The sequence below is a fragment of the Mustelus asterias genome, chromosome 9, assembly GCF_964213995.1.
Source record: "Mustelus asterias chromosome 9, sMusAst1.hap1.1, whole genome shotgun sequence".
NCBI lineage: Eukaryota > Metazoa > Chordata > Chondrichthyes > Carcharhiniformes > Triakidae > Mustelus > Mustelus asterias.
The window spans coordinates 117,625,424-117,644,018 of NC_135809.1; the positions used below are offsets into that span (position 1 = coordinate 117,625,424).

The 18,595-nt window shown below is 39.2% G+C and overlaps 1 protein-coding gene across 2 annotated transcripts in view; it reads left to right on the plus strand.

Annotated features, from left to right (window-relative positions):
• elp4 (elongator acetyltransferase complex subunit 4) overlaps positions 1-18,595 on the plus strand; it is a 263,084-nt gene that overhangs the window by 159,186 nt on the left and 85,303 nt on the right. The window contains exons 8-9 of one of the 2 annotated variants that reach the window (XM_078220930.1): positions 3,811-3,919; positions 4,943-5,049. In XM_078220930.1, coding sequence (XP_078077056.1) covers positions 3,811-3,919; positions 4,943-5,049 — 216 coding nt within the window. The remainder of the gene's footprint in view (positions 1-3,810; positions 3,920-4,942; positions 5,050-18,595) is intronic. The other variant, XM_078220932.1, reaches the window with a different exon arrangement.

The following is an 18,595-nucleotide window of genomic DNA, read 5'->3' on the forward strand; positions in this document are numbered from 1 at the left end:
GCCGAAATGTGCATTGCAAAATAGAACGACTCAAATGTGCCTTGGAACCTTTTTCCCACATCTGAAAGAGAAGCAGGAACATAAAAGCTCTTATCTACAAATGTACTACTTTATATTAATATTTAATTATCAGGCAAATTGTACTGAGTCGCTGAAAGCTTCAGAAGAGTTGTTAGTGCCACAATTGACCTAAAAGTTTAATAATAACTCACTTCATGGAGCAAATGCCAGTTCAGCATAGGGGAACACTGCAAGCCAATTCCTTTGAGATGAGAGAGCAAACCAAATGGCAGGCGAGAGTTCCTGGGATGGAACCTTCTGGAAAGCAAGGAGCTGGAGTAACTTTGAAGCCAGGCTTTATATGAAAACAGTGGGGAAAAAGCTGATCCCTCCTGCTCTGGGAGATGCTGGTTTAAGGCCAAAATCTCATGAAACAGAAGTGCGGTTAGATCCTGTAACAGAAGGCACTGGTAGCCCTAATAACCTGGCAAGCAAAGGAGGGGGCAAAAAGAAGGCTGCTTCTGGGGGGGAAAAAATGAAGAAATGCTTCATAGTAACTGTAATTAAGAACACTCACTTGTATTTTTCCTGTGTCCAATATGCTCTTTGTATCCATCAAAATACAGAAAACTTGCATTACTGTCACGTCTGTGTATTATTAGTTTTCACATTCAGCTGACTTAGATGTCTTAATTATCATGCTCATCACTGAATTGGTATAAATCATTGTAGATAATAACATATTACTTAAAGAATTCTTGTGCAGAGATGAAATGATTTATTTAGAAAGTAGTGAATGAGTAACATGGTGGTATTAATGCCTTTTTTAACTTAATTAATAGCAACTTCATCATTTCACATATTGCTGGTAATTAGTCCCTGGAAACAGAACGTTGACTAAAGTGTGAGCTTGATTGAAGGACTGAAGTTTCTGCTGCAGCAAGGGGCTGTTTTTATCTGGAGGCCTGAAGGAAAGATTTAAACTGTCAGTGGAAGGATGGGGATGGTAGTGGTGAGATAATCAGTTAATCATTTAAAAAGCCATAAAACACGATTATTAAAAATGGATTTTTAAAAAGCTGCACCACTGAAATTATAACAAGTGACAGTCTGGCCAGCAGAGGGAGCAGTCTTCTGTCTACCGTTGCATTCCCATCATTCTCCCCACCTGCCCCCTCTCCCAGCCAGTCTTCCATCTGGACCTCGGCCTGCCTGTCTGCTTCTGATGACAGGCTATAATTTTTCTCCCATCAACGTGCGGACACTTGGTACAGGATTAGCGTAAGCTCATTTAGAAGTTTCAGTATCTGTAGCCAGCACCTTCATTACAGGAGTCAGCTGTTCTTATTGCCTCTTAAATTTTAAACAGCTTTTGTGTCTTTATTTACCTACATTAACTGGAATATTTTAAACACTCTCTTTCCTTCCTTGCTTTAGTTTGAAGAGTTTACAGGAATTAAATTATTGATTTTGCCTGTATATTGACCCATGCTACATTTAGATTGCATGTAAATACAGTCACGCACTTTATTTATGTAGCACCTTGACAGTAACTCACTATACATTTTCTAGAATTTTGCTAACACGGGATTGACTAAATTGTGGCCGCCTCTAATGTTAACTCATTTTACATAGTTCGATAACATCATACAGCGAAGATGAACTTGTACACAGCCCAAGCATAGAGTGACAATGAACCAAAGCAGCTACCATACTCTGATCATTATATTGAAAATAATGGATGCTGTGGAGGGAGTCGAGACTAATTAATTCAGTCAGCAGATTCTGATGATATGAACCTAAAACATTTAATTGTAGCTTTTAACTCCCTACATACTGTCTGTTATTAAATAATATACACAAATATGCTTTCACTGCTTCAAGAAAAACCACTAGCATTGCGACTATACTATAGTGCTAAATGGAGGGAATATTGATGGTGAATAGCATTGTCTGCATAATTTTAAAAGTGTAAATCTCCAAAGCGCTGCAAAAACAGAGAGGCATCATCTATTTCATAGATCTCCATAATGAGATGTTTTCCCTTTGCTGTATTATTATTCAGTTACCTATAGATTTATTTATTATGTAAATGCAACTAAGTACAAACTTTTCTGCTATTATAATGTTTCAGTACTCCTGCAGCACTCTGAATATTCATTGATTGTTCCCTGTACTTTCGCCAATGACATTACATGTTAGAAATGTGCATTTCTTTTTAACACCTGGCGTTATTTTGTTTAACATTTTAAACACTGAATTTTTCCTGCAACATTTTGTGATTATTTCTGGTCTTTTAATATGAAGCAGAATACAGAGTAGTCTGCAAATCCCTCTTAGAATTTGGCAAAAGAAATTGTAACTCGAATGTGCAAAAACTTGTGACTATATTAATAAATAATACAGTGATTATGAAATTGAAGAAAATGGGTCAAGACCAGTTCAACCAATAAACATTTACACACTGACAATATTTCAAAATCCTGAAAAGTTACAAACCGTGTGAATAGGCAGTTCCAATTTCCTTTTTGGTTTCAATCTCACCATCTATTTATATTTTTAAAAGTCACATGTTTGCATATTCTATTTTCAGTGTATGTTGACAATTTGTTGTTTATAGATTATTACAATTCTTTGCAATTAATCCCATGAAATTGTTGGTCCTTTTGTAAGTCTACCTAATGCATGCCATCTTAAATACCTCCAGCAGCTTTCTCCTGTACAGCCCTCCACTCTCTTGGGAACATTGAGCTTGCCTTCTGCTCTATTCCTGGAGCTCTCACCCTTCAGCTGGGTTTGCCTCCCAATATTTTTTGCGCATGAGGCATCTCAGTACTGATTGCCATCACTGCTGCCTCCAGCCCAGCCTCAACGTTACCACGTCCAGCTACTTCTTCCCCATACTCTAGGCCAACAACAGGTCAAAAGTCCTGCATTTAAAATCAAATAATCCTTAAACGAAATATAAAATATAGAAAACAACAAAGAAACAAAAGGCAGTAGCATAGAATCAAGAAGCATTTAGCAAAACTAAAAAAAAGCAGTATCCAAAAATCGAAACAAACTAACTTGATAAAAGAAAGGCATGACATAAAATAAAAGAGACAAGAAACAAAATGGAACAATACACCCATGGATAAAGATGTTCATAACAAGGTCAATTTTCATAGAAAGATTTTTCCTGGTGAGCAACACCACAGGAGATCCACCTGAGCTATTTAAATCTTTACAAGCAGTGCAGCTATTTCTCTCAATGCATCCTAAATTGTAATAATTTAATTCAGGATACAGTGCATGTTTTACTGTCTTTTATTAAAGTAGACAATAGCAAGGCACTGTCTTTGCAGCTTCTACATCTACTTGAAGCTGCTTTCCGTTTGCAATTAGTATTCTCAGATGAACTTGATGTGTACAAGAATGTTCTGCTTTCCATAAAAATTCACTCTATGTAACTGAGCAATGCAAAAATAACTAATATCAAATGTATAATTTTTAGGGCCATTGAAACATCAAAATACAAAATGATAAGCCTTAAATTGTTTAATTTGCAGTCTATGATAAAGTTTGAAATAAAGAAAGAAAATGAGAATGAACTGACATTCGCAATTAAATTTTAGCAAAGTATCTTTCCTGTGGAAATTTATTTTTAACTTTAATTTGGGAATGCTATTTTAGACCAGTGATGCTGCTTTCTAAAGTTTATTTTAAATTTATGTGTTGTGCTAATACCCCGATTTTTTTTTTTCTGTTGCTTTGCTCAAAATGTTTTTAAAACCGTTTTAAGTTATTTTCCCCTCTTGTGTTTTACAGAACAAAGCAATTATAGGTCGTGTAGTAAAATTGTCAGATACAGTGATTGGTCTCGAATCATTTAATGTTTCTGAGAGAGCAAGCAATCCACTCTACAAGGACTATCACGGTAAGCCTAATCGTAACCAAAATACCCCCAGTGACTTATAGATATTTAGCAGTTTGCCCTCTAATTAGTTTGTCTGCCATAAGGTAGTAATTGATTTCATTTCAAAATCTGCATTTCGACTGTCTCCCAATGTAGCAATCTATTGGTCAGGCTGTTTATCTTTTACTGTGCATTATGACTGTGAAAGTAACATGGCAACTACTCACATGTTGTCAAGCCAAATTACCAAGACAGTGCTCAATCAGATGTGCATCATTGTAGGCAGGCTTTTGGGAATACTCATACAGAGGAAGCCAGGCAGCCACTCGGCCAGTGAGCTTACCAATTCCCTTAACCATGACTAGACTGCACCAACTCAGCCAATGTTCCTGTCACAAAAGATCAGCTTAGATTTGAGCTCACACTGCTCGAAGCTAAAAGCAGACCGCACATGTGTACACCAGTTCCTAACAGTCATAAACGAGCTTCATTTGCAAATATTCATTTGTTTTACACACCCAGCCTGAATTTTATGCCTGTTTGAAGGGCTATTTACCATAACAGCATGGAACAACTTGTTAATGACTGAAGCCTCAAAATACATTTTTAAAAATCAAAGCTGCAGTTGAGGTCTCCAACCCATAAGCCATGTTTTCGTGGCTGCTTACTGGTGCATTTAATAAAATAAAGATCATTCAGCAATGCTTTTGGGCAGCAAGCAAGGTGATAGCCACATTTGCTTACTGTAAATACAAGGGAAAATATCACAAACGGGCCTCCGTTTTGACAAGCATCAGAATCCTCTTTGTTTATATCTCCATGTCTGCACCTAAATGTAATTAGTTTTACTTGGACAAGGATTTTTGTTTATCTTATTCTGCTTGATTACTTGAGCATAATCACACTGTTTGCTTCATTGCTTCTGGTGGCGATCCCTGGTTTAAAAAGGGACAGTGAGGAATGTAAATGTGGAGAGTTCTGCTGTCAGCTTGTTTAATTTATGCAGCTGCATGATGGCATTTTTTTTAATTTAATTTTTCTTAGGTTTGCTGCATGTTCGTCAGATTCCTCAGCTTAATAGTTTAATCTGTGACGTGCCTGATACAAAGGACCTTGCTTTTAAATTGAAACGAAAATTGTTCACTATTGAGGTAGGAAACATTGATATTTGATATTTTACTTATTTCCACTTAATAGTACAATAAGAATAAGTTGTTTAGCAAATTAATAGCTTAATACATCATATGACTATACAGTAGAGAATTTTCATGTAAGCTATCATCATCCTGTTTTTATCTGTGAAAGGGTTTGGAGTGGGGGAGGGCAAAGAATCTTGCTGCATTTTTAATTTGTGAGCTAAGAGTCTGTTTGTAACTATCCCAAACATACCTTAAGAAAAAGATGTATAACATTGTAAAACTGCGGGTCTTCTGCTAAATTAGTTGCTTTGATCGGCTTCTGTTATTTTATTCGATCTGCACCATCGTGGATCGAAATTAATAAAATATCTTGGCAACAAAATAATTTAATTTATTTAACAATCTTGCTTTAAATAATTTAAAATCCCAACCATATGTTGTTCTGCATGGATGTGGTAGAAATCTCAATGTAGTACTGCATAGTTCTACATTGTAGTGAACTGCTAATGTTGATAGTAACTGGCTTGCATCAACTAGCACATTACTTTGTTTTCAGAAAATACTTTAACATGTATCTGGGAGCTAATTGAAAATCAGTTGTAAAACATTGCACGCATTTTCTGCAGCTAATTTCATAGCAATAATAAATGCCATTCCAACAATCATCATCTTCATATTTATTAAGCAAGCATTGCTGGCCTGGAAGTTAAAAAATGATTACAAAGGTTAATTCCAACATACGACCACATTTAAACTTTTCCATTGACCTGAAATATTGCCAGTGTTTATAATCCTGATGTGTTGGGACTGAATTGAATCTATTCTCTTTTTTCTAGCAATACTAAATAGCAAATGAATACAACTGTTAACCAATTAAGGCTGAAGTATTAATTAACTAAGCATGAAAAGGTGAATGCATATTTAAGGAGTGGCTTTTTGTGATGTGATAATTATTTCTTCTCCAGTCCTTGTGTAGTGTCTTCACTTGAGATAAAATAAGTGGGCAGCCCTGACAAACCATATTATTTAATCTCCTGTCAAGTGGAAAGCATTTAAGCAGGCCACTTGTCTTGGCTATTTCAGCTTATACAAGAGAATTGAGCACAAATAAATTAGCATATTTTGCCTTATTCACTAACTGCTGGTCAATTTGGGTTGGCATCGCTTTGGTGTTTGGTACTTCACCCTGGAGTGACCACTGTGGCCCTTCAATGACCCTCTGGCCTCTTAACTGGCTACTTGATAAGGCAACTGTTGTCACCATCCTTTTTTTTTCTTCACAGTTTTTCTCTCTTGCTTCCCTACCCACCGCCTCCCCCACAACATCCCTCGGAAGAAAACCTATGAATCATTAAAGACTCAATCCAGTGACAATTACGATGCCCTCCTCCTAATTAATGGTCATCAGTGGCTTTCATTATTTAATCACGTTGAGAGCAGTTAATAGTTAATCAGCCAGCCAAATGTTCGATTGGGTCATCTTGGGAGCAGTGTTGTAGATGTCTCGATTGGAATGCTTCCTTGTATTATTCACTTAACACCACATATAGAAGTCGTAAAATCTGGAAGGTTTTTAGAATTTACCTTCTGATCCCTTGTTAAGAAGCCACTGTAAAAGAAGCAAATTTCTGTCGAATCGCACAAAACAAATACCCATTTCAGATTCTTTAATGAAAAATAAGACCCGGAATCTTTTATCCTACTCATCCTTTGGTAATGTGCATAAATGAACTGTTTAAAACTGATGTTTGCATTTCTGTGTCTTATTTTACATTCTATATGCAGTACAGTGTTAAGAGTTCAAATCCTATCTTGGCTTGCATTGTTATGCTACGTTTGATTTTTTTTTTTAAAGAGTGCTAACTCTGTTAAGAGTACCAATAGATATACAAGAGCTGCTTCTTTTGGTTTATTCTGATTTGTGATTGTGGAAATTGAAGGATCCCGATTGTCTGCTTGATGCCCAGCAAAAGTTATACCCAGGCATGCAATTTTCGCAAGACCTGCAATTATGCCATTGCTTCAATATTTTTGGTATAACCAGGACCAAACTTGGCAGAATGAAACTCACTGCCTTCAACTAACATAACGTGTGCAGCTGAGTTGTTGCTGGTCTGCCTCCCCGGTGAAAGTCAGGAGTTTTACACAATGCAAGTGCATTGCCTTTTCTCCTCCTTTCTACCCCCCGTCTCTATTGATGGGGAGCTTTCACTCTCGGTGTAAAAAATACGCTTCCACACCAATGTTCACCAGAAGATGAAGAACATTTGGGGCTGTTAATTTCAACCAAATTCTTTAAGAAAATTGTACTTCTGGCTTTACCATCATAATTCATTTATTTACATTCATGATACCAGTTGCATCAAACAAAACTGAATGCCAAAACATGTACTAAGCAGACAAAAAATGCAGTTTCATAGTACACTGAATATTCTTATAGATTTAAAGCCTTATAAAAGTATTGAAAGGAAGTGAATGATTTGTTGGAAAATGTAGTCTTCCTTTGCAACAGGATCTGCATTCACAGAGATGATGCCCTTAAATTGATACATCATTCTGTACTTTTCCTCAAACTCAGTATTTATGTGTTACATAAGATCAGTCGAAACCCGCTGGAGGCCTCATTGGGCATCTAAATTGAAATGTAAACCTAAATTTTCAGTAAGTGCACAGCAAGGTCCACGAAAAGATAGATTGTTTTGTCAAAACAAAGAATTAAAGCAAAAAAAAGCTAAAAACCAGACAGCAGGACTGTCAGTACTGGAAAAGAAGAAAGAAAAGTTGGTAACTCGGAGTAGACATTGATACTTTAGGCTGACATCCTTTATCCTGTACTGTATTAGACCAAAAGCATCAGATGATTTACAAAACTTGCATTTCTAAAGTGCCCTTCACAAACTCATGACGTCCCAAAGTGGTTTAGAGCCAATTAACTACTTTTGAATTGTAAGCACTAAAACAGTGCACCAAGAACAGTACAGCACAGGAGGAGGCCCTTCAGCCCTCCAAGCCGGCATAGAAAATGTAATGGCCAATTTACACACAGCAAGCTCCCACATCTGTGTGAAAATGATCAGATAGCGTAATGGAATGTAGTCAGTGCCTAAACAATATTTACGTTTCGATCTTCAAGTATAATTTTATATACCTATAGGTTGTGAAAGTATTGAATAGCATTTCAAATAAGGACCAAGAACTCGCGTTTTGGTGAAATTTAGATTTAGTGTTACCATATTCCAGTCAAAAAACACAAAACTTAGAGGGGAAGATGTCAGATTGGCTTTATGTTTTACCTCCTCTTGCACATTCCATCACATATAAACAGTAGACCTATTACCAGAATGCCCATTTATTGACTAATGAGCTCGTGTTGTATAATTTTATAGGACAACTGTACAAGCTAGTTTATTTCACGAGTTTCTATTCCACACTGATGGTTTGATAAACATAAAAGAGTATTAAAGGATTATGTAAGTAGTATATTTGCCTGATGGGAGTAAAGTTGTTGAAAGTTTATTAAAAGGAGAATAAAAATTTTGAAGCAAACGTCCTTAAATGAATAGAGCATTAAAAGACTGAGGGAAAAAATACAAAAAAGTCTGCCTGTCTAATCCTATTTCTTTCCACTTTGGAATCTTAATTAGGAGGAGATAAAAACCATCATTTGACTAAATTATTGTCTTGAATCTGTAGCAAAAGGTATAATCCGCAATTGGGCCAATTAGTGCACCCTGTAGTTAGCCATGCTGAGGCAGGCAATGTGATTAGAGCTGACACCAGCCTAGTTCCCACTGTTGCTTTGCCAGGTATGATGGTCAGACTTCAAAGGGCTTGAGGCATCAGCAGGGCAAGGTTTGGAGGCCAACTTTTGGTCCGGTCGTTAATCTCTCTGCTAAACTGCAATGCCCCTCGCACAAAACGAGCTTACGCGACACAATCATGCGGCATTAAAGTTTCAGTTGAGTTATGCCAATTGCCTTTGATTTTCTGATGATTGACCAAAAGACGCCTATACAGCCAGACACATGCTCAAACTTTCCCGATTAGGTAAGCTGAACTGTTATCTAAAGCATTTTTATACTTTTTTTTTGGATTGGCCTGGAAGATAGATTGTTGCTTAACATCTGAGATGAGATCATCTGAGTCCAGTTTATTCATATTGTTTATTTTCATCTGAAAACGTAATGGAACACCTTTGGAACTCCTACCATGATTGCCTAATCATCTGTCTCTTTTGTACAGTATTTTGTTTCCTGTTTAGTTGATGCCTTGCTAGTAACGTCACAATGTTTCCATTTTAAGAACAGCCTACAGCAGCACTAGTGCTGTTGTGAGCGAGAGGAACTGCCATCCACTGACTTTCCCTAAGGCTGCTACAGCCTTGCTTAACTTGTGCCTCTCTTTTACACATTTCAACTGACTTTAGACAGGTCAGAACATGGGAGCTCATGACACAGCTTGACAAAGTAGTCACCATCGCATTCCTTCCAGATTTAATTTCTAAATGTATTTATCATGACTAGACAAAGTCTTAAAGGAGGTCAAGCATTTTAGCTGAAAATGCATGAGGTTTACCCTATTCACAGCCTTGTTCTGATGCAGATAATCTGGATGGTTGTAAGTTTTAACAATTGGTCACCATATTTGGCAGTGGTTTCCCAAGATGGTGTGTATCATTTGAGTGCCAGAGGAACTTTAAATGATTGTGAAATAATGCACCAGGCAGTACAAATACAAGATCAAGATTTTGACAGTGCACATAAATGTTAAAATGAATGTAGTTTATTTAAGAAGTTGGATGTACAGGGCTCTGCCTTCCTCCAAATTTCATTGGTGTTTTCAGCTACGATGGATGCCATTGTTCATTTTCTTTATGCTAATTACAGAATAGTTGACCCATTAGTATCACACAAATACTGTTGGGGATTCTGATATAATCTAGGACAAACTGCCTAAACTGCAGTTCAGCAGCCTTCCAGTGAAGGGGGAAGGGTAGTGGAAATTCACTGATCTATAGTAAACCCCCTCCTCTTTTCTTGCTCTCTTACAGTCTTTCTTTAATGTATTTTTTCCTTGTGTTTTTATTTGTGCACCTGCATTGGCATGTTGTTTATTGGTTTAAAAGCGACAAAGAATAGGAAGGTGAGTTGGAGGAAGAACACAGACATAAAAGATGTTCAGTTTAGGGAAAGTAACAAGTTCTTATGAAATTTATCACTAAAAACAAATACAGATAAACTATACTCTCTCTTAAGTAGGGCACAATAAAATGTTGGTAATGATTCAGGCAAATTTGAAATTCCCAGGCAGAGATTAAAATTGGGAGAAAAATCTATTTTTCTTCTGCATTTCCTCTGCTTTTCCCCTTTTATGTCTTCCTCTGCTTGATCCCCCCTCCTAGCTCCATCGTCTTCTCTCTGTTACCTGCTTCTAGCCAAATAAACAAGCCAAATGCCAGCCACATGAATATTCTTGCTGTTGCTGTGTCATCACAACAGCGAATGCGACTCTGTTAACTATTACATGAATGTATTATATATTCTAACCCTTACTATGTCAGAATGTCCTAAACAGCGAGAAACGTGTATTCATTTCATGTTTATCCTGACTTCCAGACATCCAATGCTCTTTACAGCCAATTAATTATTTTTGTATTCTTACAAATGTAGAACCTAAAATGTACTACGCACTGCTTAAGTGTGTTTTGTATTTATTTTTTGTTGTAAATTTTGTGCATGCCTGTTTGCGATAGTATTTTGGTAAGGTACTTTCCCCACCACCACCCCAGAGCTTCCCTTCTCTTCCCCCCCCCCCCCCCCCCTCCTCCCCCTCCCTCCCTCCCCGGAAGGCACAGACATCCTCTGGGACACCTCGACAGGCAATGGCAGATGTTTGGCACCTTGCTGTTCTGAAGCAAGAGCTGTGACATGTTGTTGGGGCAGGGAAAGCTTTATTCTGCACCTAACTTTGGCATACCTGACCTGAGAGTGCTTGGTGCCACTAAATGTAAAGTGTTCCATTTCCTAACACCTCACATCGATGAGTGCAGGATTCATATGAAAAGGTTTTTGTAAATTACAAATTTTTGATCGTTGCTCGTCAGATACAGACATGACTGTGCTATAATTTATGAGGAAAAGAGCACTTAGCAAGGAGGCAAATTCCCCCTTGCATTGATTTCTAAAGTTAAAGTAAAAGTTTATTTATTAGTCACAAGTAAGGCTTACATTAACACTGCAACGAAGTTACTGTGAAATTCCCCTAGTCGCCACACTCCAGCGCCTGTTCGGGTCAATGCACCTAACCAGCACGTCTTTCAGAATATGGGAGGAAGCCAAGCTTATTGTGTTTCTTAGCCAACTAATTTTCTGTACTTTTAGAAAAGAAGATTTTTCCCTTTGGACAGTTTATAAATTGTCATGAGTTTGCAACAATTTAATAAGAAATCTGTCAATTAGGTAAGATTATACAATGCATTTATGTCTCCTACAGCTTGAAAATTAACACGTATCTAACATAGAAAAAGCTTGACAGTGAGATTGTGGAAGTATGTTTTTGGTGACATTCTTTCCATCACACCCCATCCTCTCCAAATAAATTGGAAACTCCACAACTAGACCACAAATACATCAACAATCATTGTGAAGTGTGTAAAGCAAAATGAATAGAATTAAAGGTCTCAAAAGAACATTGTGCAGCTTCAGTCAGACACATAGTTATGTTAGAGGTCAGTGATATAGCTTGAAATGCAGTGGCATTTGCTAGCCAATAAACATATGGGTCACCACCTCTCAATATTTGCAATGCCAAATCCTGCAGAGAACTTGGGATGCATTGTCTTTTGATTACCAATATAGCGTGTCAAATTGTAAAGCAGTTTGGAATAGCATGTGTGAAAGTGAGCAGATACACCCAGGCTGATCTGAGTAGTTACTGTAAAATGACACATTTTATAGTGTTGAAGTTCAACGTCACTATGATTTTTGTTGCGAATAAAAATGATGGAAACAAACATCTTATAATGGCTTAAGTATTGCAGATGCTGAAAATCTGAAATATTAACGGAAAGTGTTGGAAGTACTCAGCAGGTCTTGTCACATCTTGGAGATAAAAAGTAGATTAAATCTGGTGACCTTCCAACAGAGCTAGAAAATGTTACAGATTTAACTGGTTCTAAACAAGGACAGAGGCAGGGAAAGGCAGGAAAGATTCAAAGGGAAGGTATGTAATGGGGGGAAGACAGGAAAGATTAAATAACACAAGGGATGATGTACAAGACAAAGGGTGGTGTTAATAGACCAAGTAAAGAAATAAAAAATGAGTTTAGAGAAGCTGTAAATGGCAAGAGCATAATCATTGTCACTGCCTGCTATCTGAAAAAATGAGAGCAGTGGTTATAATCTTAAACTGTCGATCTCTGTGTTAACTCCAGAAGTTTGTGAATTGTCTAATCAAAAGATGAAGTGCTTGCCCTTGAGCTTCTGCTATTGAGCTGCTTTGAGTTAAGTGTAGCAGGTCAAGTTTAGAATGGGATAGAGAATTAAAATGGCAAGTGACCGGAAGCTCAAGGTCACATTTGTGGACTGAACTGAGGTGTTCAGCAAAGTCGTCACCACATCTGCATTTGATCTACCCAATGTAGGAATCCACATTTTGAGTAGTGAATACAGTGCTACCTACCAAGGGAAGTACAAATATATCACTTCTCACCTATATGGAGTGTTTGGAACCCCAGATCGTGAGAAGTATGGTAGGTGATGCATTGGTGTCGGCAGTATGGAAAAGTAGACCAGGTTGTCTTGAAGGGAACAATCCCTTTGAAATGCTAAAAGTGGAAGATATGTTTAAAGTTAAAGTTTACTTATTAATCACAAATAAGGCTTACATTAACACGGCAATGAAGTTACTGTGTGTTTGGTGGTGGTGTTACTCATATGAGGTGATGGAAGTGATGGTGGAGAATACATTGAATATGGAGGGCAAAGTGCCTGGAGACGAGCAGTCAGGAAGTGTGTAGAAAAAGCAGAGGACCAAAGAAATGACCAGATGGCAGAAAGGAGAGCTCACCAGGAGTAAACCTCAGGCAACCTCAAGCCAGCGCTATTCATCTGGACTGCCAATCATGAATCAGCCTCCACAACCACAACAGGCAATTGTTCCATTTTTAATTTCTCAGATAATGAGGCAGTCTGAGTCTCCATGCAGCAATTACTGGATAACATGCAGGATTGGTCGAAGAAGTGGCAGGCAACATACAAGTCACACAAGTGCTGGACAATGACAATCCACAAGAAGACACAGCCTAACCATCTCCATTTAGCATTCAATTGTTGCAATGCGTATTGTCCATAGGCAAGTTGTTGCAATGCATTCTGCAAATAGTACACACTGCAACAGGTGGTGGAACATGTGGATGTTTTTGGTTGATTGAATTGTCAATCAAATGTCCAGGCCAGGACATTTAGGATTGAGATGAGGATGCATTTCTTCACTGAAGGTGGTGAATCTTTGGAATGGCAGTGGCTCTGACACATCATTGTGAAGTGCTTCGAAAAGTTAGTCATGGCATGCATCAACTCCGGCCTCCCAGATTGCCCGGATCCACTACAGTTTGCTATCGCCGCAATAGGTCCACAGCAGACACCATCTCTCTGGCCCTACACTCAATCCTGAAATATCTGGATAACAAGGACATGTATGTCAGACTCCTATTTATTGACTATAGCTCAGCCTTCAGCACCATTATCCCAACAAAACTCATCTCCAAACTCCTTGGCCTCGGACTCAGTTCCTCCCTCTGCGACTGTATCTTAGACTTCCTAACCCATAGACCGCAATCAGTAAGGATAGGCAACGACATCTCCTCCACAATTATCCTCAATACCAGTGCCCACAAGGCTATGTTCTCAGCCCTTTACTATATTCCTTATGACTATGTGGTCAAATTCCCCTCCAACTCCATTTTCAAGTTTGCTGATGATACCATCATAATAGGTTGGATCTAAACAATGATGAGACGGAGTCCAGGAAAGAGATGGAAAATCTGGTGAAATGGTGCAATGACAATAACCTCTCCCTCAATTTCAGTAAAACGAAGGAGATAGTCATCACCTTCAGGAAGCATAGTGGAGGACATGCCCCTCTCTACATCAATGGGGATGAAGTGGAAATGGTCAAGAACATCAAGTTTCTAGGTGTCCAGATCACCAACAACTGTCCTGGTCTCTCCATGCCGACGCAATATTAAGAAAGCCCACCAACGCCTCTACTTCGTCAGGAGGCTAAAGGAATTCAGCATATCTGCGATGGCTCTCACCAATTTTTACAAATGCACCACAGAAAGCATCTTTTCCAAATGTATCAGTTTGGTATGGCTCCTGCTCTGACCAAGACCACAAGAAACTACAAAAGGTTGTGATCGTAGCCCAGTCCATTATGTAAACCAGCCTCCCATCCATTGACTCCGTATACACTTCCTGCTGCCTCAGAAAAGCAGCCAGCATAATCAAGGGCCCCATGCCCTCTGGACATATTCTCTTCTACCTTCTTCCGTCAGGAAAAAGATATGAAAGTCTGAGATTATAAACCAACCGACTCAACAGCAGCTTCTTCCCTGCTGCCATCAGACTTCTGAATGGACCTACCTTGCATTAAGTTGATCTTTCTCTATACCCTAGCTATGACTGTAACACATTCTGCACTCTCTCCTTTTCTTCTCCCCTCTGTACTCTAGGAATGGTATGCTTTGTCTGAATGGCGCGCAAGAAACAATGCTTTTCACCAATACATGTGACAATAAATCAAATCAAAATCTACGGACTTAGTCACCTCCTCAGAAAAATTCAATCATATTTGTTAGACATGACCTCCCCCTGACAAAAGCCATACTGACTATCCTTGCCTCTCCAACCGGTGATTAAATCTATCCCTCAGAAATTTTTCCAATAATTTCCCTACCACTCACTCGCCTGTAATTACCTGTTTTTTCCCTACTACTTTGAATAATTGTACTACATTAACTGGCCTCCAGTCCTTTGGTACCCCTCCTGTGGCCAGAGGGGATTTGAAAATTAGCATCAATCTCCTCTCTCGCTTCACCCAGCAGCCTAGGAGACACCCCATCCGGGCCTGGGGATTTATCCACTTTTAAGCCCTGCTAAAACAGCTAACACCTCCTCCCTGTCAATGCTAATCTGTTCAATTATATCACAGTCCTCCTCCCTGCTTTCTATACCTACATCGTCCTTCTCCATAGTGAACACAAATGCAAAATACTTATTAAAACCCCACCTACATTTTTTGGCTCCACATACAGGTTGCCACTTCAGTCACTAATGGGCCCGACTCTTTCCCTGGTTACCCTATTGCCCTTAATATACTCATAAAACACATTAGGATTTTCCTTTATTTTGCCTGCCATTTTTTTTCATGCCCCTTTTTTGCTCTCCTGATTTATTTTCTAAGTACTCCCTGTCCCGCTGCACTTTTTATGCTCCTCTAGGACATCCACTGTTTTGAAGCCCCTGAATCTGCCATAAGCCTTCCTTTTTTTCCCCCATCCAATGCTGTGTATCCCTTGATATCCTGTGTACTCTGGACTTGTTTGTCCCACCTTTTACCTTTACAGGAACATATTGACATTGTACTCTCCGCCATCAGTCTGATGAACCTTGGTTGCACTCCCTCTATGACAGGTAAATCCAAAACTGTATGCAGTACTCTAGATGTGGTCTCACCAAAGCTCTATACGATTCCAGCAAGAAATATTTACTCTTCCTCCATTGACTTCAATTTTACAATGCTTTCTTCCTGCCATGCTCTCCCATTCTGCTTTGACCTTCTCACTTCACCTCTCAGTTTGGCTGTTTCATTCAAGGTTAGATCAAAACTGTAATGAGGTCTGGAGCTGGGTGGGCTGGACAGAACCCAAATTGAGAAACGGTGGGCAAATTATTGGCGAATAAGTGCATTTGATAGCGCAGTGATCAAGGAGTATGTTGGTAGGTTGTGAATTCACCAGATTTGATTTGTCTTGCTTTTCTTGGAGAGGTTTATACCTTGGCTATTTCCACATTGTTATGGAGATGCTAGAATTGTTGCTGTCTGAGAACAGCCTAACTAGGGGCATTCCTAGCTCAAGAGCACAAGTCTTCAGCACAGTTGCTATTTATTGGGATCCATAGCCTTTTTATCTAAGCTTGATGTCTACAGATATATCCGGAGGACTGTCCAGTACAAGCTCAGAGAGCTGCAAGGCACTTGGATGAATCACAGAGCAGAAGAACTTCAGATGTATGCAGACCATAAAGACCAGAAGAGATTCTATAACGCTCTGAAAACCGTCTTCATTACCAATCCTTGGTACCAATGGGTCAAAACTGTTCACAGAAAAAGCCTAAATTCTAGAAAGATATGCAGGCCACTTCCCAATCCACCTTCACCCAACAGTGAAGTAGCAATCCAAAGACTACCATAGGTTCCTATTGATTGATGTCTTGCTGACTGCTCCACACTGTGAGACATGGCAAATGCAATCAAATTCAGTCTAGTGGCAAAGCTCCTAGGAACAAATGCTATCCCATCTGAGCTCTACAAGGAGGGAGGTCACTGCCTGGGTTAAATAGCTCAGTGAACCCTTTTAGTCTGCATGGAAGCAAGGCATCATTGCAAAATAATGCAAAGATGCCTCAATTGGCCACCTATACATGTGGAAAGGACCTAGCCACATAGAGCGATTCCATTGCTAGTAAAATCTGCTCAAAATTCTTCAAAGCTGCTGAGTGCAACACATTGACCAGGATCTGCTGCCAGAGAGACAGTGCAGTTTCAGAAAAGGCCAAGGAACCACTGATATGGTGTCTGGAGTTAGACAGCTCCATGAAAAATACCAAGAACAGAACATATGACTTGGACTTATTGACTTGGACAAGGCCTTTGACACAGTCAGTCATGAAGGTCTTTGGAAGGCAATGGAGAAATTCAGCTGTCCTGAGAGATTCATCAAATTGTTCAGTCATTCCATGATAGCATGTTTGTGCATGTCTTGGCTAATGGTGAGCTTTATGACATACTTCCAGTCACTAATGAAGTTAAACAGGACTACATACTAGAGCCAGCACTCTTCATGTGTTTTTCTCTGCCATATCCTCCAATGCCTTCCACAATGGCAAATTTGGTATTAAAATGACATATCACGTGAATGGGAAGGCAATGAGAAGTCATCTGAGATGACTCGAGATCCTTAGTGGGACAAAATAGGTGGGGACACACAAAATAGGTGGGAAGGCAAGTGGTGAGGATAGCATACAGTCCACAGAGGTATATAGACAGATTAAGTGAGTAAAAACTTGCCAGATGGAATATAATGTAGGAAACTGTGAAGTTATGCAATTTTGTAGGAAGAATACAGAATCTGAATATTACTAAAATGGCGAAAGTCTGCAGAACACTGCAGCACAGAGGGATTTGGGAGTTCTCATGCATAAATCACAAAAAGCTAGCATGAAAGTTCAGGTCATAGGGAAGGCAAATGGAATGTTGGCCTTTTATTTTAAAAGAACAAAGTATGAAAATAGGGAAGTCTTGCTATAACTATACAAGGCACTAGTTAGAACACATTTGGAATAGTTAGAAAAAATATACTGGCATTAGAAGCAGTCCAGAGAAGGTTCACTGGGTTGATCCCAGGTACAGAGGGATTTTCTTTTGAGGAGAGGTTGAGTAGGTTAGGCCTGTACTCATTGGAGTTTAGAAGAAGAGGAGGCCATCCTATTGAGACAAATAAGGTTCTCAGGGGGCTTGTAGGACTCGAGGGCATAATCTCAGAGTAAGGGGTTGCCCATTTAAGACAAAGATGAAGAGGAATTTCTTCTCTGAGGGTAGCGCATTTGTGGAATTTTTACCACAGAGGACTGCAGAGGCTCGGTCATTAAATATGTTCAGGGCTGGGATACACAGATCCTTAATCAATGAGGGAATCAAGGGTCATGGGCGTTCAGAGGGAATGTGGAGTTGACGATTATCATATCAGATATGAATTCATTGACTGGTGGAGCAGACTGGGTGGGCTGAATGGCCGACTTCAGCTCCTATGTTTAATGGTCTTAACGGCACACTTCATGATTTCTCTGCACTAGCTGCCAGTTCAGAGTTGGACAAGTCCCAGCGTAACATGGACCTATTCTCCAATGCATGCAACGACTTTGGCATGAAGAAAACTAAACTGATGTGCCAGCTTGCTCCAACAAAGCACTATCTCGAGCCCAGGATTTCAGCCCATGACCAGAACTTGTCAACAGTGGATAAGTTCATGTATCTTGGCAGCTGTCCGAGATGTCTATGTTGACAATGAGATGCATGTAAGAATTGCCAAAGCAAGTATAGCCTTTGTCAGACTTCAAGCATCTAGGAATGAAGAGGAGTAAGTTTGCCTTCCAATTGAAAGCCTATGAAGCAATAGTCCTTCCCACTCTACATATGCGAGATTTGGACTATATACAGGCATCGTCCCAAAAGGGTCAACCACTTAAACTTGAGCTGCCTTCCAAAGCTTCTTAAG